The 24,051-nt window shown below is 36.4% G+C and overlaps 1 protein-coding gene across 1 annotated transcript in view; it reads left to right on the top strand.

Annotated features, from left to right (window-relative positions):
• LOC137957139 (ATP-dependent DNA helicase 2 subunit KU70) overlaps nt 1-24,051 on the top strand; it is a 46,396-nt gene that overhangs the window by 1,127 nt on the left and 21,218 nt on the right. Inside the window, exons 4-14 of the mRNA XM_068804872.1 lie at nt 547-661; nt 3,307-3,412; nt 3,535-3,652; nt 3,762-3,845; nt 3,935-3,993; nt 11,750-11,883; nt 12,005-12,048; nt 14,289-14,365; nt 19,675-19,822; nt 21,370-21,431; nt 22,051-22,111. Of these exons, the coding sequence (XP_068660973.1) occupies nt 547-661; nt 3,307-3,412; nt 3,535-3,652; nt 3,762-3,845; nt 3,935-3,993; nt 11,750-11,883; nt 12,005-12,048; nt 14,289-14,365; nt 19,675-19,822; nt 21,370-21,431; nt 22,051-22,111 (1,008 nt within the window). The remainder of the gene's footprint in view (nt 1-546; nt 662-3,306; nt 3,413-3,534; nt 3,653-3,761; nt 3,846-3,934; nt 3,994-11,749; nt 11,884-12,004; nt 12,049-14,288; nt 14,366-19,674; nt 19,823-21,369; nt 21,432-22,050; nt 22,112-24,051) is intronic.

Genomic DNA, 24,051 nt, shown 5'->3' with positions numbered 1-24,051 from the left:
GCACTTTTTTCTCTCATATGATATAACATGTTGGGGCAGTATATTAGATTGTGGAGAAGTAATGTGCTTCCACTTCTATGGAGCATAAGTTACCTGATTATTATAGTTTTAGTGACTTCATCTCTTTTCATTTGAGTTTCTTACACCTATTGATATACTGCTCAATTGGAGGAAAAGTGGGAATGGGGAGGAGAACAGTCCTTTTCATATGGCTCACTTTCTATACTTGTGTATGAGGTAGTTCTTAAATGGAGTGAATTGGTTTCTGTAATGAACCCTATCATGTGGGTTCATATAAGACGAGTTTAACTGTTTGCTATATCATAAAAAATGATGGTTCTAAAGTACTGAGCTTTGTCAACTATTGGTTGGATTCATTTGACCCCATAGCCATGGATTGTCTATACTGCTTTTCATGTTTTAACTCTTTCATATTTCTATTTCTTGTTACTGGAATGGTTTAACAGTCTATCATGTGTCATGATTAGCTACATCTAAGATGTTCTTTTGCACAATTTACTACTTTATATTTATTTATTTCTCCAGAGGAAGAAGAAAAATTTGCAAGATTTGAATGGTGTATACGTTTTTAATGTGCCTGAGCGTGAAGAACTTGATAGGTCCACTGCAAGGCTGATTAAAGAGTTTACTTATGTTGGAGGTAAGTCCTTGGATTGATTTTGATTTTGTTCTCATCTTTCGGAAATTGAATGAGACTTGATGGGCCCTCATAGAATTTATTTTCTTCTGCGATTATAATTGTTTTGACTTTTAATTCATATGAATTTTTTTTAAAAGAAAATACATATGAAATTTATTTCCTTAATTTTGCAATTTCCTTCTCCTTTGAATGCTGATCTCTGTCTGTTGTTAAAACTCTTGTCTCTGAGACTATAGTACCAGAATATCTTTACTGTGAAGCAACTAACAAAAATCCAATCTGAAGCAGCAATATCTCTCATCATAGCTGATGTGAGTTAGTGCGGGCTCTACTCCGTGTGATCAGTTAGAGCAAGCTGGTTTCAAGGAGGTGTCATATTCAGTAGTAGTGCAGGAAACAAACAGACTAATGCATTGCATGTTAATCATGTTACAAATACTATTGTGGTCATGCCTTGTGAGACATTATCAGATAAAGTGGACTGTGGGTCTTTCTCATAATCAAAGCTCCTGGGCCTTCTCAGATGAACTATGGGAGATTAGAATATAAACTTATACTTTAATCTGCTCTATAGAACAAAAAAGGATAATCGCCAACTTGATTAAAGTCAAAGTCGATAGGGTTAAATAGCATTTAATAAAGTGTATAGTAAAGAACCGAAATGTAGGCAGAGGAACTCCTATGAGAGTCTGTGGCCAAAACTAAAAATAAGGAAAGAATTATTTAAATCGATTCCAACCAATCAAATCATGCAATGGAAGTTTCTTTTTTTGTGAATTTTTAGTTTCAAGATATTTATTTTGGTATAATAATAGTTTTGGAGATATTTTTATCTTGTTGTATTTATAATTTTTATTACTGTTTTACTATTTTACTATAACTTGCAGTCATTCAGTTATCTAACTCATGTAACTTCTCTATTCACCATTAATGTAATATCCTCACATATTGTGATGATTGATTTTGCCTCTCATTCTTCCATAATAGCTGAGCCTACAGTTATACAGCATTTTGACTAGAAGATTCTTCCTTTTCTTCTTTTTCTTCCAATGGTTCCTCTAATATCGCTTTCAGACTTTCTAATACTCTTTCTTTCCCCCTTTCTTCTCTCTTTTTAAAGAATATCAAGTCCTTACTCCCAGTAGAACTCAACCAGACGAGGTGCCAATCAGTCTTCGCTTTAGGATGGTTCAGGGTTAGGGAGGCTGATAGAATAACAGATTGGGAGATATTGTTATCTTGTTGTATTTAACACTTGTTTTCTGTTTTGATTACTGTTTGACTGTTTTAGGATAACTTGCTGTGATTCAGTTATCTAACTCATTCTCTTTTTAATCCAAATACAGTATCCTCAGACCTTGTGAGGATTGATTTTGTCTCTCATCCTTTCATCTTCTTCAACAGTTTTATTTGTCATTGGAATATGCTACTGACACTTGCTGGTGCCAAATGGTATTTTGGTTGGGTTATTTTTTCTTTATTTAATATAAACTAAATGTAGTACATGCCAAATGAAGACACTGTTAAGACTTCTCATTTATTCATCCTGTTTTTGTGTTCTCATACTTTTTTTTTAATCAATCTATTAATTTATTGAAAACTGAAAGCTAAAAAGGAAAATAGGATTGGTCATCATCTGAATATTTCTCTTATGATTTCATGGCATCATCCTCAACCAGCAGTCTGAGCCTTCCTTTTTGAGAAATTTAATTAAAAGGGGAAAAAAGATACAAATGATTACAAGAAGGCTAAAAGGCTATGAAGAAAAAAATGGCTGACACCCATCCTGATACAAAAAATAATATGGACAACAAAATATATGAAACATCACAAATAAAGTCAATATGCCTCTAATAGATATGAACTTCCTTTGACTATATGCTAGTGTCATGTTTTCAATCAATCCCCAATACCATTTACTTTCGTTTTCAGCTACAGGAATTCTCTGACATACTGCTTCATCTTTAGCCAACTTGGTCTTAAGTAACCTTCAGAGCATCTTGGCCTCTCTACACTCATGTCCTTTCTGTCACTTCTCATCAATTACCATATTTTTCAAATTCTTAAAAAACTTGTGAAATTTTCTTCCACTGTTTTCTTGAGCACTTTTGCCTACATTTCTTTTTGGTCCTTATTGGAATTTTATTGGCTGTGGTTTGTCATCTGTCTCTGCTGTTCACTCTGATATCATGTGTAGTTTGTGAAGAAACTCACAATTAAAAAAAATTAAATGAAGAAGGAGAGATGACGAAGCATTGAGAAAGAAAAGAAGAGCATACACACAACAGATAGGAAGAGAAACGCAGCTTGTGCAATAAAAGATGAGATGAATGGTCAAACTATTCTAAGGAGTTATCAACTCAGCTTGTACTTAAAACCTATTGGAACTTGTTCAGCTTATAAATGCACTTGTAAATCTGTGTTATATGCCTAAGTGAATGATGGCTTCAGAAACTGACAAGCTGCTAAGTTCATATGTTACACTTCCCAAAGTGCATAATTGGGTGTTATATTTCTCACTTTGGATGTGGAGAACCTAAATTTTTTCTTTTATGATGAATACAATAAAATTCTTGTGCTCTTCACTCTGCTGGAAGATTACTGATGACCAAGTTCTTATTGCTGAAAATTATGCAACTGAACAGCCACATTCGTGAGCAAAATTGGGAGTCAATATGGAATCATCTCTGGAAGTCGAGAGAATTCACTTTATAATGCCATTTGGGTTGGTCAAGCACTTTTGCGTAAAGGGTATAAATCATTCAGTTTGCTCTTTAATTTATTGCTTTGCAATCTTTTGCTGCTCTTTTTTTTCTTTTTTCTGTTGACCTCTTTGTCTGTCTCATAAGTGGTGATGGTTCTGCTGCACTCAGATCTACTAAAAATACTGATAAACGTATACTTATATTAACTAACGAAGATGACCCTTTTGGTGGCATTCATGGGATGACGAAGACAGATATGACTAGGACGACAATCCAACGTGCAAAAGTATCTCATCTAACTTGATGCAGGGTTTTGATCAATTCTTTAATTTATTCATGTCTTTGATGTGTATGTTTATTACATAAACAACTCACCAGTTTATCTCCTGTTTTAGGATGCACAAGATCTTGGTATCTCAATTGAGTTACTCCCATTGAGTGGGACTGATCAACAGTTCAATATTTCTTTGTTTTATGCTGTATGTTCACCCGATCCTTCCAGCATGTTTCTTTCTGAGTGATTAGATTGGTCTGTGTGAGTAAATGTCTTTTATCTCTTCTATGCTAGGATCTACTTGGATTGGAAGGTGAAGAGCTTGCACAGTTTATACCATTAGCTGGGGAAAAGTATGTATTTTCATGTAAATACTTGTTTTCCAATTGGGTTGATTACTTTCATACCCTTGAATATGGTACTTACATACCCATGGTCTTCTACATAATACTTGAAGTGTTACCAAAATTTTCTTTATGCAGTTAAATTCATTAGTTAACTCTGATATCCTTTTGTCAATTGTAAGACCCTATCCCAAAATGACTAGCCAACTTAGGAAACCTCTTTCCCAACTAATAAACTCAAGATCTTTGTACTCACTAATTCATGTGGGACTATTCCTTAACACTCCTTCTCACGTGTAGACCATCTTTTGTGGCTCTACAAGTGGATTATTTAGGAGTAGGCAGTTTAGGTGTAGGCCCTTTTTAGTGTCTCTACAAGTGGATTGTTTTTAGGTATAAGCCCTCTTTTGTGGCTCTACAAGTAGATAGTTTTTAGGTGCAAGCCCACATATGATTACTTGCTCTGATACCATGTTAAATTGAGTCCAAGGCCCTATCCCAAAATGACTAGCCAACTTAGGAAACCTCTTTCCCAACTAATAAACTTAAGATCTTTGTATTCACTAATTCATGTGGGACTATTCCTTAACATCAAATTTAACTCTAATATATATATATATGTAGATAGCCAAATTTCTGCAGCATAGTAGACATTACATCATAGGCAGGGCAATGTAAAAAAATGTGATCAATAGATTTATTTTGTGAAAGACAAAACTTGCATCTATTATCCTAAACAGCTTGACCCCGACGGTCTAGTTGATAAGATCTTTCCTTTTAAACACACCATATAAAATCCTTGACTGTAGGAGGTGCCAAACATTTCCAACGGAAGAAGGAGAAGGATGACTAACAATAGTGGTGGAAAGCAAGTGGGCATAAAAAGAAGAAACAATATAATCACCTAATGTGTTACACTTCCACACAATTTCATCCTCAACGCCCCCTTTCCCACACACACATTGCAAATAACATGATTCTAAAATGCAAATTCCAAGCCCATTACATAACTATCCTGAACCAAAATGTGTTGATGTGAAACCAAACAGAATGAACACAAGGTGTACTTTATCCAACCAAATGTTTGACCAAAACGTAACCTTATTCCTCCGACTAACATGGAACAGAATACCCTGCTGGAACAAATGCCTAAACTACATGCTGAAGTTAAATTAAAATACAAAGGGCTGTTCAAAAAGAAAAACCTTGTTTAGCTGTAATATGCAGATCTTGATGCCAAACACACGTGTACTAGAGTGAAGATGCAGCTTCAGATGGGATCTGAGCTCTTGGTCTATTTCATTGCCGAGCAGCACAAGTATTCACCAACATATGCCTTTTAAGTTATCTTAACCAACAAAAACAAAATCTGGTTGGTACAAAAGAATCAAATGCTATAAGATAAGTCAAAAGTGCGACACCAACATTTTCTTCTCCTTCCTTCCTCCTTGAGTTGAATCATTCTGCCCAATCTACCAACTTGAGTTGCAGTACTAAAAAAATCCACATGAATTCCACATGGGCATGAACATGAGATTGCAAAAAAATAGAGGGTTGTCTGTCAACACCACAGGGCTGCCGTAGCTTTTGTTTCCTTTACCAGCATCTGAAACAGACGTGAAAGGGCTATTTAACCATGTGTTTGAAAGATGACTTGAAGGGTACCTATTCTGTAGAATTTTGGTTTGGAAGACTGGCATTTTGACCATAGCTTGTTTTTTTCCCATTTTAGCAGAGACCTAGATAACGCATTCTGACTAATGTTAAGGTTGCAATAACTGAAGATCTCATGAACAAAGAATTCAACCTGAAGTTGAAGAATCCCAAAGGAGAGCAAACTAAGAAGCCCTGGTTGAAATTGGAAACACCAGATTGAAGGGGTGAGGGGTCAGACGGGATTTCTGGTTTCTTGAGTAGCTACATCAATGTTCCCGACGAGGATGAACCGTAGAGACTCAAGGAACCGCCCCTATCAGTAGTAGACAAAATTGAATCTATAGTCTTGCAGCTTGCATTGAGCATGCAACATCTCATGTTGATTACCCGAAAAAAGAAGACAACAACATTGGCACAAGCTACATGTCATTGTTGAGTCTTGGATTTGAATGCTTTGAACACTTCATTAAAGACAGGGTCAACAATTTGCTCAGCTTAGAAAACTATCATTAAAGTTTATTGTGATATTTGTTTTTTATCTTTCCTTCTCCTTTGGTTTGATTTGAAATAGCTGGCTTTGTAGGTAACTGACAAAAGTAGAAGACCAAAATCTCAGGAAGCTCAGGCTTGTAGTAGAGAAATCACATAGAGATGGGCGTCAAGTGTCATTTGCTAGGCTGATGGGTCTCAAGGCTTTGCTTGACTTGGGGCAAGAGTATTTTGAAAAAAAAAATTGAGTTGAGGAGATTTGTAACAGAGTCAAGGTTTGTAATAGGTTGAGTATTGCTTTGTGCTTGATGGCAGCAATGGGTTTTTGCATGTGAAGTAGTTTTTGTTGGAAGTTCTTGAGAACTCGAAGCTATGTGTGGAAGAGAGAGCATGGACTTGGCCCGGAGTTCATTGCAGCGTCGGAAGAGTTTCATCAAATACGGGCCTTCAGTAGGAGCATCTCGTGAGGTTGGAACACATTCATCAACTGGAAGAGGAATAACTTGACTAGGTACAGAGGGTTCAGGTGGAACTGACTTAGATTTAGAAGATTCAAAAAATGAAACATCCTCAAAGAAGGTAACATCAACCAAAACAAATGTTTTTCTTATAGATGGACAATAACATTTATGCCCTTTCTGTGTTCGAGAATACCCCAGGAAGACACATTTGATAGACCGTGGAGACAACTTATCCTTTGATTGTTCAATATATGTGCAAAGCATACACACCCAAGACCCGAGGTGACACTAGAAACAAAGGTACAGTAGGCAAAACAACCTGAATAGGAATCTTGCCATGAAGAGCAAAAGATGGCATTCTATTTATTAGAAAGCATGTAGTAAGAACAACATCACCCCAATAAGTCTTAGATACATCATGTGAATCAACATAGTGCCAACTACTTCAAGCAAATGCTGATTCATGAGTCCAACAACTCCATTTTGTTGTGGGGGGTTTACTCCACATCGAACTTGAAATAAAGTGAAGAATTCAATTCATCTTAAATGAATTGATTCAACTTCAACTCATCCTTGGGTGTTAATATAGACGAGTTCAAGTGCACTGGAAAACAGATTCCAGTGTTAGTGCCCCCAAATGAAAAGTATGATATAAACTAGAGAATGAGTAACCTTTTATAATATACTTAAATAGAACATATACCTAAACAAATAATTAACAAAAAATAAACATGGTTACTACACTTATAAGTGATTTAACGTGTAGTATTAAAATATATTAATATCCTAATTAATGAAAAACTATATTATATTACTTAATGATTATAGTTTATTATAAATTAGTACAATAATTACATGTGACTAGAATAAATTATTAAAAATAAATAAATAAAAGTAAAAAATAACATAAGCGAATATAATAAATAAATAAATTATTTTTTAATAACATAAGATATGTTTTAACATTAAAAACCACTAATTTAATACAATTATAAAAAATAATATAATAAATAAATATATATATTTATCAATAACATAATATATATTTTTATGTATTATTAATTAATAAATTATTGTCACAAAATTTAAAAACATTGGTTTAATTAATTATAGCAATGGGATAATTAAACCAAAACAATTTATCAAATATTTATTTTAACTATATTTTAATTATGACTATTAAATCACTAATTTAATATAGTAATTATAAAATGAATATATTAAATAAATAAAAATAATTATTTTATAAAAAATATAAATTATTATTTTTATGATGATGGTTTAATTTTTTCTAACTTAAGAAAAATTAAACCATCGTCTTCCTCACGGCATGCGTCGTCTTCCTCATTGGCGGGAGACTACGGCGGGCGATGGAGGCAGCGCTCTGACGGTATGCCGAGAGGGAGAAGAGAAGTCGGGAGGCCGAGAGGTTCTGTGACAGAGGCTCGGCCTCCCTGCTCTGCGATGGAGGTCGAGAGGGAGATGAGAGGGAGGAAGGCCGACAAGGGGGGAAGGAGCAACGTGCGTCCCACGCTTCAATTGATTGATTCGGAAAACAGGTCCGAATCTAAATTCCCCATTTTTTGCATGAGTGAATGAATTGACGTGATTCACTTGAAGTGAAATTCATTCTACACTAACCCCTTAATCTAATGAACTAAGTAATGCGGGAGTAATTCATCTCACTTCATTTTGGACTAATCCCCCCTGTGGGATGAACACACAAGAAGTCTGATTCCATGTGACTAATAGAAAGAGCCAAATTCACGATTCATAAACCCAAGATCATTGTCTGTAGGCAAGATATGGATAAAAGTTGCAAACTGATTCTTTGTTTCATTATAAAATAGTTGAAATACATCAAAAGTTTCAAAATTTTCTTGCATGAGATAAATCCAAGCACATCTACTGAAATCATTAGTAAAGGAAATAAAATACCTATCACCAAATCAACTAGTCATAGGATAAGAATCGTAGACATCTGAGTGAACAATCTCAAAACGTTTACTTTGTCTTATGAGATGAAACAGGAAAGGAGCTTCGGTGATGCTTGCCCAGTTGACATGACTCGCATTGAAAAATAATACTAGAAGGAAGATCTGAAACAACTTGAATGAGTTTTGCTGGAGATGGATGACCAAGTTTGAGATGCCACTGAAGAGGTGAATTAGTTGTGTGTAGGGCATGTAAAGTACTGTCTGGGTTGTGGCTGTCCAGATAGTATAGTACCCCTCTCTCACGAGCAGATCCGATTATCTTCCTTGTCACTAGATCCTGAAAGACACAATGAGTAGGGTAAAAAGTTAGAGAACAATTCATAGACTTAGCTACCTGACTGATCGACAACAGATTTAAAGGAAAATTTGGAACTAACAATGCAAATTGAGGGGAAAGAAAATGTGCAAGGGTAACATTTTCCATTGCCTATATTGGTGAAACTGACCCATCAACATGATTATCATGCTTAGCGAGGACAAACTCTGTTAAATAAAAAAATTGTGAGGACATACCTGACATGTGTTTTGTGGCATCGGAATCAAGAACCCAAGATGGGGAATGAGACATTGAGAGTGCAGACATACCTACAGAAGGAGTTGTATGTGCCAAGGATGCAAAGAGAATAGATAGATGTGCCATACGTTGGAAAACCTGTTGTTGTTGCTGTGAGATGTGTTATTGCTGTTGGATCAAGTTTTTTAATTCATCTGGAGCACCAGGTGGGATTGTAGTTTCAGACCCTGGTGTTGTACCTTCATGTAATAGCATTTGCCCATGCAGGCTTCCCAAATTTTACCCAACATCCATATGAGTAATGATTGGTGCGTCCACAGTGAACGCACTTGCGCTCAAATTTGTTGTCTCCTGGGCCTCATCCTTTGTCGGAATTATCCCTACCTTTACCTCTACTAGTCCCTGTGTGTTCCTGAAACATATCAGTAGAATTGGATGTTGTAGTTGATGTATTAAGAGCAGTAGCTTCACCTACTTTAGTATATTTTTCAGCTCTAGGCACTACAGTCTTTTCATCTCTCTTTACCCTATTAAAGGTAGTCGAGAGGTAAGGAATTTCATCTAAGGCCAAAATTTGTGCCTTTATGCTGTCAAATTTAGCATCCAATCCATCTAGAAATTTTGCCACAAGGAGTTAACTCTACAGTTTTCGGAGGGCCCTTTCATCCGTAGTAAAATGATGAAAGACATTAATTTCCTGCCAGATACTCAGAAAAGAACTATAGTAGTCAGTCATAGTTCTGTTACTCCTTTTTGTACATAATTCATAAACCCTGGAAAGATTGCTCTCTTGTCCATAAAGAGCTTCTAAGGACAGCCACATAGCCTTGCCAATTTCAAAGTTCATAACTTGGCTCCTGATATTAGATTCCATGTTGTTGACAAGCCAACTCATCACTTGACTATCTTCAGCCTCCCAATCATCATTTTGAGGAACAAGAGGGTCATCTCTAATAAATTTCAACTTTTTCCTGCCCTTTAAGTACATTCTAATAGATTTGGACCAAGTAAGGTAATTATCACCATTCAACCTATCAAAGGTGATAGTAATAATATTTTTACCATCAGAATTATATAACTCTTTTACTAGAATGTAAATCTCACCAGAGTTAGCCATATTGGATATATAAGATCAAATAAATAGATCAATTGATCTTTCCAAAAAGTTCCAAATCAACCAGCTCAAGCGGGTCCCATAACGTAAAAACCACAATTAGGGCTGATATAAGATGTGCACAGATCAAACAATCCAAAAAATGCAACTAGGGGATCAAATTTAGACGAAAAGTGCACTGGAACCTGCCCTAGGGCTGACGTTAGCAATCACAGTTATGGAATTTGGTCGCACATCTCCAGATCAGCATAAAAAATCCTCTTTTGGCAGTTTAAAACATCAAAATCTGTTCTTAGAACAATAGATCTATTAACCTTAGGGTTATGCCAGAGAGAAAAGGAGAAAAAATTGGATTTTTACTAACTAGTAGCCAAAAACTGGAAAAATATCTTTCTTTTATGTAAACATCTATTTCAAAGAGGAGAAAACACTCACAAAGATCCTTTCCAGATATGATCTACTGCTTTGATACCATGAAAAAAATAAGAAGAAAGAAGGTTGAAGAGAGAGAATGAGAGGGAGAGAAAGTGGAGAAGAGCAAATTGAGAAAAGAAACTGTGATGGGGGACCTGGACGACCCCCAACTTCTATTTATAACTTAGGGTTGAGTGGGTTGAGTATATTTTACAACATTGCCCCTACTTTAAGTGAAAACTCTAATTCTCTGTATCTCCTATTCTATGTGTCCTCTTTTACATGAAATTTGGTCTATAGACATAGTTTGACATGTAAAATAAGATGCCATTAAGAAATATAAATAACGACAAGGTAAAAAGACCAAAATGCTCCTGCTCTTATTTTTCAACTATTTTATCTTTCCTCTCTCTTCTTTATTACCTCCTTTACTGTTAAGTTGTGGAGCCTAATTAAGGGTAGTTTGGGAATTTTACTCTTGTATTGCGGTTGCCCTAATTTCCTCTTTATAATTGAGGGGCTTCGCTATTAGGGTTTGATCATCTTAATCCGAGGAACATCTCAAGTTGTATCCCGATAGGTTAGAGAGAAACACCTATAAGTATACGATTTCTCTTGTAAACTATTTCATCGTCATAGTGGATTATTATAGCTGTGGAAGACAGGACTAGTCTCACCTTGAGGTGAACCTGTATAAATCTTGTTGTTTGTTTTCGTACTTGCTTTTCCTTTCTTCCACAATTATTATTATTGTTCTCGTTATTTTGGAATTAGGGTGTTTAATTCCTAACATTTACGTTATGGATGAGGCTCTGTTAGCTCATAAATAACAAGCTTGTGGATTTTAATTCCTAAAATAAAAGATCAAGCTATGTACTTAATCGCTCTCTGCCTTTCCCATCTCTTCTCTTTTTTGATGAACTAGAAGAGTCAGACAGTGAGTGCATAACCTGATCCGATAATATGTTTTAACCCTTCCCATATCATTGACCACTTCAAAAAGCTGCTGCTACCAGAATATACTGTTTTCAAAACATATGATGTCAAAAAGCGTACTTGTGCATATGATGTCAAAATATGATTTTTGCTGTTTTTCAAAGCTTTAGTTTGTGGACTGCAGGTTTCAGGACATGAAAGATCAGTTGAGAAAACGAATGTTCAAGAAACGTAGAGTTAGAAGAATTACATTTTCAATAACTGAGGGCATCTCTATTGAATTGAATACATATGCTTTGTTCCGTCCAGCTTTAACAGGTATTATATAATCAACTTGTAATAATACATTACTTGTATATTGACTAATTATACCAGCCTAAACTACAAGTATAATCTGCTTCCACTCCCAACTTGTTAAGCCTTTGTACTTTTTTGGCAGGAGCTATTACCTGGCTTGATTCTGTTACTAATATCCCTCTGAAGGTAGCATCTAAACCGACCCCTCTGTCTCTTTCTCATTCCTTCTTGCTCCCTTTGCATTTTGCTAATCTTCTAAATGTAAGGTTAGGCTAATTCTAGGCATGCGTGATACTGTCTGATACATTCACATGGCACCTTTATTGGTGGATCATTTTGAAGAAACCTTAAATTCAATGAATTTAACTACTTACTTTGCTCAATAACAGGACAGCCCAAATATCAAACAAATTTCCTCTGAGAGAATGATTAGGAAATGAATTTAACTGCTTACTTTGCTCAATAACTGGACAGCCCAAATATCAAACAAATTTCCTCTGAGAGAATGATTAGGAAAGCCTTATTTACTTGCTGGACCATCACTGATGCTTATGCTGCTTAAATTGATTGTGTGCGACTGAATATGAAGAATCTACGTAAACTAATCAGGCAGTCTGCAGTCACTCATTTGACTATTTATTTTTTCAATTTTTGGATTTTCAAGTAAAGGCTTTCAATGAGGTGATGGTTGGTGACCAATTCCTGTTTATTAATTGAAAAACCGACACATAAAAATCCAGAAATCAAACTAGCGGACGTATGGTGGAGTTCTAGCCTCCTTTGCGGGCTATTTGGGCTGTGGGATCACCTGCTTGTTCAGTGTTTTTTTGGGTTTCAGGTTTGGAGCCCTATGATGGTTACTCTGTTGCTCTTTTTTGCTTCACGAGTCCTGGATCTAATCTCTCTACTAATTTTTTGGTGATTCCCTTGGAAATGCAAGCTTTTGTAGAGATCCATGCTTTCTGCTGTCCCTTGGTGTGCGTGGGCAGAATTATGTGTCACAGCTTTGATGACCATTCTAAATCTGTTGCTGTTATTCAGGAAACCATCCATCATACATTGCTTGTGAATTGGGCCCTTTGGCTCAAAGGGTACATTGGGGTTAGGGAAGGGGTTTTTGGCTCTAGTTTGAGGTCTTGCGTTCAAGTCTAACTAAGCTATGAGGTTCAGCATTGAAAAAAAAAAAACTTCAGTGACTACTTTAATGCTCTGAGTTGTCATAATTGGAAAATCATTCCTTTGTTAAAATTTCATTTCTTACTGACCGGTTCCTCCCACATTGTCCTTGAAGTTCAACTTAGATTGAAAGCTGTTGGGAAACCCTGGACTTGTCAAGGTGGTTCAATGGTCATAAGGGTAGGCTCCTCCTTCCCTACTTGGCCCCCAATGTTTTTGACTCTACAGAGGCCTTATCAGAGCCTTGCTGCATGGGCTATGAGTCTTTGAGTGTAGTTGAGGGGAACTCCAAGGTGGTCATTAGTTGCTGCACTCCTATGGAATTTCCCTTAGAATCTTCTTTTGTTTATTGAGGCTGGGCTTCTTTTGTTTATTGAGGCTGGGGAATAGCTCACTATCTATTTGTCACTTGGTCTCACATTTCCTGTTCAGCCAATCAGGCTGTAGATTCCTTTGCAAAGATGGTGAAGCTCACCTTATAGAATACATGCAACACAAATAACCTAAGCACACATTAGGCCTTGGCGTATACACACACAACTTGCTCTGATACCACTGTTAGGTTGAGCTCAGATTCATCCCAAAAGAACTAGCTATTTAGGAGGTCTATTACTCAACCTTATAACTCAATCATTTTTCTAAACACTTATCAATGTGTGACTTTTTCCTATTTCACATTTGTGATATTTGAAATTAAAGTGTGAGAGCTTGGGGACTTCCAACTTTGAGACATAATTACTATACACTATTTTTTCTTCCCCACATTTTAGCCTCACTTTAAGTTAGTATGGGTCTCCTCTGTTAACCCATTGCAAGTCAATCTCCTCTATTCTTCTTCTTTTTTCTTCACTTGTACTCAAAGTAAGCATTTGTGATGTGACCCTCCAACATGTTGTTATCTGCATGATCATGCATTACCTGATGCAGACAGTAGGGTTTCTTGTTGTTGGTTATGATTTGCAAGTTGTAAAATTACTTTTATTTATCATTTATATTTAAGATGTTGACTCATTCCCCTTTCATGTGCACTGATTGTATTTTATTTTTTAGGGTTATCTCATGTTCTCAATCTTTGTAGGTCTTCTCATATTCTTCCCTCTCTTTAATGAATTTCTCATCATTCTCAAAAAAAAAAAGAAAAAAAAAGTTCTATTGTCTCTCTTGCGAAATTAGGAAAAATAATCCTACATTGATATATGTTTCTAATACCCTTACATTGCTTCTAATAGCCGCTTATTCATTTTGTGCAGTCTGAAAGGTCATACATTTGTGCTGATACCGGTGCATTGCTCCAAGAGTCTGTGAAACGATTTCATCCATACCGGAAGTTAGTACAATTTTTTTCCTTTTGGATTAATCTGATGTTTATTTGTGTGAAGTTGGGTCCAAGGCTCATCCCAAATGACTAGCCAACTTAGGAAACCTTTTTCCCAACTAATAAATTCAAGATCTTTCTACTCACTAATCCATGTAGGACTATTTCGTAACACTCCCCCTCACATGTAGGCCCTCTTTTGTGACTCTATATGTGGATAATTTGGGTGGAGGCCCATATATGAGTACCTATTCTGATAGCATGTGAAGTTGGGTCCAATGCCCATCCCAAAATAACTAGCCATCTTAGGAAACCTCATTCCCAACTAATAAACTCAACATATTTGTTCTCACTAATCCATGTGGGACTATTATTTAACACTCCTCACGTGTAGGCCCTCTAGGCTCTTACATGTGGATAATTTGGGTAGAGGCCCACATATGAGTACTTGCTTTGATACCATGTGAAGCTGGGTCAAAGGCTCACCAAAATGACTAACCAATTTAGGAAGCCTCTTTCCCAACTAATAAACTCAACATATTTGTTCTCACTAATCCATGTGGGACTATTCCTTAACATTCCCTCTCACATGTAGGCCCTCTTTTATGACTCTACATGTGGATAATTTGGGTGGAGGCCCACATATGAGTACCTGCTCTGATACCATGTGAAGTTGGGTCCAAGGCCCATCCCAAAATGACTAGCCATCTTAGAAAACCTCTTTCCCAACTATCTCATATCCATTTACCTTTTTCTTATCTGTTTCTTCAGCTGTCATGCCCATGTCCTCTTCCCTAGTACCAATAATATGATACCATTCCCTTCATACTCATGAACCTTAAATTTCAGATGATTGATAATATAATCATCATTACTCTGGGATGAAGAGGTATAACCAACAGGGAACCTTGTCCACTGTATATTAATTCCTTTTTGCTTGGCATATCGCATAGCGAGTAGATTGCCCAGAATCATGTTTACATGATAGAGATCACGAGTTCTTTGTTTCAAAAGCTTCACCTCAAGTTCAGTTAAAGGATTAGTAGTGCAGAGATAAATTGATTCATTTTTTAACATGCGGAATCGGTAAGGCGAGTTATCAATCTGATCCCCCATAAGGAATTCTCCTAAGTTTTCTGCCCTTTTTTTTTAACTCCACCAGGAGGTTTTTAGTAAGGAAGACTGTAGTAACCGAAGGAAAGTTCTGCTTCAATTGAGGTCAAGGAATTCACTTTAACTGAAATCTCTTCACCTTCTAAATATGTGTGCATGTAACCCCCGGGAAGATCGAAACCACCACAAATATTAGAAAAAAGAACCACAAGGAAACAAATAGAATAAAACTTTGAGACCGTCCAAACAGCCATTTGCGCAACTCCCACGGTTATTCCACTTGATCTCGGAGATTTATAAAACCTGAAAATACTTTTCAAGATCTCTCACGAATAAAGATTGCAATATCTCAAGAAAGAAAAATCTTGTCCAAAACAATGACGATATTGCCCAATCAACTGGTGATAATCAGTTCAGACACACAACTTCCAATGCAAGAACCCAAAAGAGCAAGATTCCCATGTCGCTCTCCAGTACCCTTCCAGAACTACCAAACCTCAAGATACGAGAGCGGTAAATAAATTCACAACGACAAATCTACGTTAATTACTAAACACTTGAAGTTTGATCTTCTGGCCGGTCAAAAGCAGAACTGGCAAATTGTAACAAGTGGATTTACAATCTGCCAGTTTTGATTTTGAACGGTTGAAAGATAAAACTTTAAGTGTTTAGTAATTAACGTGGATCTGTCATTGTGAATTTATTTACTGCTCTCGTATCTTGAGGTTTGGTAGTTCTAGAAAGGTACTGGAGAGTGACACGGGAATCTTGCTCTTTTGGGTTCTTGCATTGGAAGTTGTGTGTCTGAACTAATTATCACCAGTTGATTGGGTTGTATCGTCATTGTTTTGGACAAGATTTTTCTTTCTTGAGATATTGCAATCTTTATTCGTGAGAGATCTTGAAAAGTATTTTCAGGTTTTATAAATCTCCGAGATCAAGTGGAATAACCGTGGGAGTTGTGCAAATGGCTGTTTGGACGGTCTCAAAGTTTTATTCTATTTGTTTCCTTGTGGTTTTTTTTTCTAATATTTGTGGTGGTTTCTATCTTCCCGGGGGTTACATGCACACATATTTAGAAGGTGAAGAGATTTTAGTTAAAGTGAATTACTTGACCTCAATTGAAGCAGAACTTTCCTTCGGTTACTACAGTCTTCCTTACTAAAAACCTCCTGGTGGAGTTAAAAAAAAGGGCAGAAAACTTAGGAGAATTCCTTATGGGGGATCAGATTGATAACTCGCCTTACCGATTCCGCATGTTAAAAAATGAATCAATTTATCTCTGCACTACAAATCCTTTAACTGAACTTGAGGTGAAGCTTTTGAAACAGAGAATTCGTGATCTCTATCAGGTAAACATGATTCTGGACAATCTACTCGCTATGCAATATGCCAAGCAAAAAGGAATTAATATACAGTGGACAAGGTTCCCTGTTGGTTATACCTCTTCATCCCAGAGTAATGATGATTATATTATCAATCATCTGAAATTTAAGGTTCTTGTTCATGAGTATGAAGGGAATGGTATCAGATTATTGGTACTGGGGAAGAGGACATGGGCATGATAGCTGAAGAAGCATATAAGAAAAAGGTAAATGATTATGACATTGTTGGGAAAGAGGTTTCCTAAGATGGCTAGTCATTTTGGGATGGGCCTTGGACCCAACTTCACATGGTATCAGAGCCAGAGGCAAAGAATGCCTTCCATCACCATCTCCAATCCTCTACACACAGATGCATGTACGTAAGGACAACAAACACTTCAGTACAAACAATAACAAGCAGGAGAAGGACAACAAGCAAGAACCCAAAGACATAGTAGAACCTTCCAAGCCATATGCTAGACAAAACAAAGAAGAGTTCAATGAATAGTATTCCAAACAGGAGAGTACCAGCACCGAGAACAAGAAGCCATGAAGGGTATTTTCTATAAGGAATTTCTTTGGGAATCTGATTGGTCCTGACTGGATACTGAATGGGTTCAGCACGTGTTGCTATAAACCCTCCAAAGAGAGTGAGTGGTACCAAGATGCAGAACCAAAGGAAAAGAAGCGGAAAGAACAATGAAATTTGGATAGCTCCAGTACTTTTGCTTGACCAAAGCCTGAAGTTCAAAACAATCCCAGAGAAAAGCAAGCAACTGACCAAGAGAGGGACTTCCACCCTTCGGTAGTGCCTTTGATAGTAGACCAAAGACGAACTGCAACATATCCAGCTGGCATTCCAAGAAAGAGGTATGGTATTATCATTCCAGTCAAAAGCATCCCACGGGTAGCAGGAGACATGAACCCAAGTGCTGCAAAAACAATTGTTACAACTGCCATCCCAGCAATTGGTACCCCATCTACAACAATCACACAGAGGAGCTTTGAGCATTCAGGCTCCCTAAACAAATCTCCTACCACAAGCTTCCACCTGGAGAGTTCCTCATTCATCTGTGCTTGAGCTTCTTTGTCCAGTTCTTCATACCTGGTCAAATCCCTTCTGACTGTTCTAAAAAATATGACAAAGACAATACCAGCTAAGAAGAAGATAAGCATCAAGGAGTTTAGGATTGAGAACCAATGAACACGAGCACCTTCCATCTTCAAGTAAGCATCCCAACGAGAAGGCCAACGGATATCACTCTTCTCAAACACAACTTCGTAAGTAAGTTAGACAAAACTGACTAAGTATTTCTAGACAAAAAACTTGGGCTTCCTGAAATACTTCTTTGGGATAGAGGTTGTTAGGAGTAAAGTTGACATTGTGTTAACACAAAGAAAGTATGTTATTGACATGCTACAAGATTATGGTTTACTAAGTGTAAAGCCTCTAGAGACACCCATGGAAGTTTGAAATGACCTTCATGATGAGTGCAGTGAAGAACTCAAGGATAAAACTGTATTTTGTAGATTAGTTGGAAAACTGATGTATGCCACTGTCACAAGAATTATATATATCCTTCTAAGTTAGTCTAGAAAGCCAGTTCATGGAACACCTACATAAGATTCACTTAGAGGTTGCTCAAAGCATACTGAGATATTTGAAGGGGTTATTCTTTAAATCTCACAACTATCTGAAACAGAAAAACTTTATCAGATGCTAACTATGCTGGTTCCAAGCTAGACAAGAAGTCTACTACTATGTTTTGTTTATTTATGGGAGGAAACCTAGTAAGCTGCAAAAGCAATAAATAGAATGTAGTGGCCTGGTTTAGTGTTGAAGCTGAGTTATGAATCATACAGTTAGTAAGATGAAGTCGGTGAGATCAATGCTTCAAGAGTTAAATCTACAGGTTGATGTACTGATGACTGTGTTGTGATAATTAGGCTGCCATTTTTAGCGCTATCAACTTAATGTTTCATGAAAGGATCAAACACATTGAAGTGGATTGTCATTTTGTTCAAGATGCAGTGATGAAAAAGGAAATCGATACTCCTTATGTTCGATCAGGTGATCAGATTAGTGATATCTTCACTAAAGCCTTGGGTAGGTATGAGTTTGGGATCTTTTGTAACAAACTGAGACTACTAGATATATATACTCCAGTTTGAGGGAGAGTGTTAAGTATACTGAAGAAGGGAAGTTTGGTCATTTCACAGTGTTTGATTATATTAAGGAGGGTACTAATAGTTTCAGGAAGTGTATAAGTGCCTATGGTCCAATTTTCATGAATTTTGGACTTGTATATCTAGAGATATAAGGTGTACTTGTATGAGGAGTAGAGAGGTCTTTTCCTCTCAACTTACTTAAGTGAACAAGAGGGATTAGGGGCTCGTATATTTTCCTAATCCAGACCTTACACTCTTCTCCAAGTTCTCCTCTCTTTTTGTCCTCATCTCCTGTCACTCTCAACTCTCTTCTTTTCGATATTTTACACATTCATAAATTAATGCATATTTAGGTGATTTTCTAGCTCCTGTAGTATAAAAGTGTCTGTAGCACAAAGGAATCTAAAAACATGGGTCACTGAAAAGGTTCTGTTTTGATTTTTTGGAGACTGCAACTATTTATCTGTAGCTTAATCTTTTTTTCTATGTATTATATGATGATGGCAATGCTTTTATGTCACTATGAAGGCATAGATTGCTATAATTTTTTCTAAAATATGAATATGGTTCTTTATTAAAGAATATTTTACAATGGTGTCCTTTTAAATTTTACCTTATAAGATGGCCTTGCGATTGATCCTATTGCATTCTTGTTTATCTTTTGTTTTCTTCTAGTGGAAATGTGATATTTTCAGTTGAGGAGCTGGCTGAGGTGAAAAGATTAGCAACTGGCCATCTTCGTCTTTTAGGTTTCAAGCCATTGAGTTGCCTCAAAGACTACCATAATCTGAGGCCATCGACATTTTTATTTCCTAGCGACGAGGTTCATTGTCTTACTACTTTTGTTATTGAAGATTTTTCTAGTGGTTCATGCTGAATTACTGTTACATATCTGTAAACTTGTGCTTCTGTTCTACATTTTTTAAATGTTTTATATTTATGTCTATAGTCTGCTGATGATGCTGTTGCTGTTGTTAAACATTAGAGTAATAGTTGTAAACTGAGATCAAACCTTCATCAATCTGAGGAACTGAACTCATACTATGACAACAAACTGAAACATAGATATACAGTGAAAAATTCAGCAAGTGCAACCATGACTTATTAAACAACAATGTATCATCAGAGATGGCTGATAGCAAGACTTGGTAGAGAACGTGTTGAATTTCATCTGAGCTAAAGTCTTTTAAGTTCCCATACTGATTGACCGTCATTGAATATGTTTAATTTTATTCGAATGTGATTTATTTTTCATTATTGAACTTCCTCTGAACATACTGGAGGGTCGAGTAAGTAAGACAGTTTATCTCGATCAGAGGTCCTTACAATCTGATTCTTTGTTTGGCTTATCTGTGTCAAAAGACAAAATGTTTCATTATCATTCATTGGAGGTGAATACCATTTTGACCCAATTCTTAGCAAAACTTGTCTTCTTGATGATTAGGAGCTCAGTGCGGGATTTTTTTTACTTGGGTAGATTAATAGGTTTAGGAGAGTTGTCCTTGTAAGGATGGCTGAAAAAATTCCTCTGAAGGGATATAAAAGGGAGATTTAAATTGTAGGAAAGGGTTAAAGGAAGAAACAAAAGAAATGTAAGAGCAATGACTGGCTCAATATTGGGCCTCTAAGCTCCAAAGTATACTTTTTTTTCTTTTTATAAGACTAGTGTATGACTTTTTCGGCATAAAAAGATTATAAATACTATGCAAGGGAAGAAAGCCCTGAGATTACGAAGGAAAGGAGCTCCCAACTACTTCAAATAACTAGAATTTGGTAGGAGATCTCCTGTCCTTCTTAGCATGCTGGTCAGCAAAAGAATTTCCCATGTCCACTTCATTATTTATATTTCCCACTTTATAATATAGGTCTGATAGATGAAAATAGGAAGGACAATAAAGAAAAGAATTCTGTCCCTCAAGTTAGGTCTGTGATGTCCACTTCAAAATAGTGTTCTGGTTATTGTTTTATGAGCCGGAAACATATCTTTTTTGGTCTGTAATCGTGTGCTCTGAGCACCAAACTGGACTTTAGTTTTCAATTTTTTTATCATTATTATTTTTTTTATGCTTTTTCCTTTCCGATTGAACCTGTTAGGGACTACGTTTGCTATTTCTCTAACACTGATTTTCCACTTTATCTATGATGTCCTTCCAGTTTTTTTATTCTTGCCTTTCTTTCAGAAATCTTATTTGCTTCTCCATTGTATGATCCTTTTTGGGGGGGGGGGCATTTATCCTTGTTATCTATACTAAAATTAATGTAGTTGATATACAGCTTAGTTTGTCTGAGTGTAATATGCATGTCTGAATTTGCCAAACGATCCTGATTCCTCACATGCTCTTCTTTGTCTTTCTCTTTCTTGTGCTGCAGGAGATTGCTGGAAGTAGCTGTGTTTTTGTTGCTCTCCATAGATCAATGTTACATCTCAAACGGTTTGTATCTCCTTTTAAAGAGGTTTAATTTGAAGAGTAGGGAAATCAGTTTGTTTCCCACAAATGCAACACTTAATAGCAGCTTAAATGGACAAGAAAACAACAGAGTAAGATGAGATGGTTTTGGTGTGTTTAATAATAGTCAATTACAAAAAGTAGGTTGAGGCTAAAAGAACATGGGTAATAATGGTGATGAAAGAGTAAAGAAGATAATCTAGCAATGGACTTAGCTGAAGACGTAGCTGAATGGAGGGCTCATCACATATGACAGAAAGCTAAGATGGTGATGATGGCGATTACAAGGAAATCCATAGGTCATTTCCATCACTTTGACTTGTCACTTGTGTGTCAAATGCTTTGTTCACTCTGGCATGGAAATGTTTGTAGTAGGACTTTCAGGTTGGTGGGAGCAGTAGTGATCAGTATTTGACTTTGGGTTTAGAACGATTGTAGTAAAACTGTGTTTCGGGATGTTTTATGGTGATAAGTCTGCTGTATGACCTATCCATACTGGTAGTCGCAAAATTGTGCATTTTTGTTTTTCATCATTCTGTAGCATCTGCCTTGCCTGAAAAGTTTTATGTGATTAAAAAAATGTCTTATTTCATTTACTTTTTAGATTCGCGGTGGCATTCTATGGTAGTTCAGCTCATCCACAATTGGTTGCAATAGTTGCACAGGTATTTTTTTTTCTAATAAGTGTCTGTTATTAAAATAAAGCTCTAAAAGTTGATCACTTCATGTGAAATGGCATTAATTTGATTTGATTCATTTTCTCGGATCCATTGATCATTCTGTGCTTCAATTTATACGAAGTATAGATTGTGCGATTGCAGTGGCCAATGCAAAAATGTGATAGAAAAGCCTACCTAAATACTTGAAATAGGTCTAAAATGGTGATAAATATTATAAAAAAGGTTAATTTTCAAATACAACCATAAAAAGGAAATGCCATATTTCTAAAGATGGTCTAATTCCATATAGCTGTCATTGTCTTTTATCATTTTTTTTTGACATTGCAGTGTGTTTTATTGTTAACGACATAATTATTTTAAACAACATAATTTGTTCACCTCAAAAGGCCAGGGGATGGGGGGTTGACCTTGCCTCTCTCCTATCTTCTTAATGATCCTTCCACTCTATGCTTGGGGGAGGGTGAGGGGGGAGGACCCACCTCTCCTCTCCTCATGCCATGATGACAGAGAAGATGAGGGGTGGGACCTCCCCTTTCTTTATGTTTCTACTTGCTTTTTAGGTATAGGGCCATATTTGTGAGTTAGGTCTTTGGTTCAATGGTCACATGGGGGTTTTCTTTGGATTCAAGCTCACTAAGAGTAAGGGTGTGTGTGATCAATGTTAAACATTTTGAAGTATGGATCTAAATGGTTATATTGGTGGTACAACATGTTAAAGAAGCTGCTATTTAAAAGAAAAAGTAGAGAAGTTGTTACATATCAAGTAGTGTTATTTTAAGCATTTTACATTCTCTATATGAGTCAGTAATAGTGTCAGCAAGATTAGATTGGTATGATAAAGCTATAGTCCAGATTCATGTTATTTGGACGTATAATTAGTGAGTTTTGGAGGTTTATGGCTCAAGGGGTAGGGGTAGTTATGTAATTAGACTTCAAGTCACTCAAGTGAAATAAAAGTGAAAAATATGTGATTTGGGGAGAAAATAGAAGAGGAAGAAGTTTTGGAAGAGGAGCAGCTTTGCTGCCTTGGAATCCGAGCCATACAGATCTTTTCAGCTTCTTTATTGTTAAGGAATGGTCCCACATGGATTAGTGAGTACAAAGATCTTGAGTTTATTAGTTGGGAAAGAGGTTTCCTAAGTTGACTAGTCATTTAGGGATAGACTTTGGACTCAATTTAACATGGTATCAGAGCAGGTACTCATATGTGGGCCTGCACCTAAAAACTATCTATTTGTAGAGCCACAAAAGAGGGCCTACACCTAAAAAAAAATAAAAAAATTTCCACTTGTAGAGCCACACAAGAGGGCCTACACCTAAACTGCCTACTCCTAAATTTTCCACTTGTAGAGCCACAAAAGATGGTCTACACGTGAGGGGGAGTGTTAAGGAATAGTCCCACATGGATTAGTGAGTACAAAGATCTTGAGTTTATTAGTTGGGAAAGAGGTTTCCTAAGTTGACTAGTCATTTTGGGATAGGCCTTGGATCCAATTTAACATTTATAATCAGGGTTTAAGTGAAAATTTTACAAAAGGACAAAAATGCTTCTCAATACTCAAAATCACATCTCCTAAAATACATGTCTAAATTGAATGAAAATTTAACTAGAGAAAAAATAAGACATTCTCTATCTAACAACCATACTATAAGAGAAAAATGTAATGTGGAAAATATAGGAAATGACCAAAATACCCCTGGACTGGTATTTTAACACTCCACCTCAAGCTGGAGAGTAGATATCAAACAATCCCAACTTGTCACTAATGGATACATATTCATGTCTTCCCAAAGTCTTGGTAAATATATCTCCCAATTAGTCTGAAGACTTTACATAAAGAGTTACCATTTTCCCTTGCATAACTGCATCTCTAATAAAGTGACAGTTAACCTCTATATGTTTCGTTGTCTCATGGAATACAGGG

The sequence above is a fragment of the Aristolochia californica genome, unplaced genomic scaffold, assembly GCF_029961685.1.
Source record: "Aristolochia californica isolate CCGP_79_NKW_82.1479 unplaced genomic scaffold, dmAriCali1.0.hap1 SCAF_1, whole genome shotgun sequence".
In the NCBI taxonomy this organism is placed as follows: domain Eukaryota; kingdom Viridiplantae; phylum Streptophyta; class Magnoliopsida; order Piperales; family Aristolochiaceae; genus Aristolochia; species Aristolochia californica.
The sequence above is the reverse complement of the archived record's forward strand: the minus strand, read 5'-3'. Positions and strand labels throughout refer to the sequence as shown.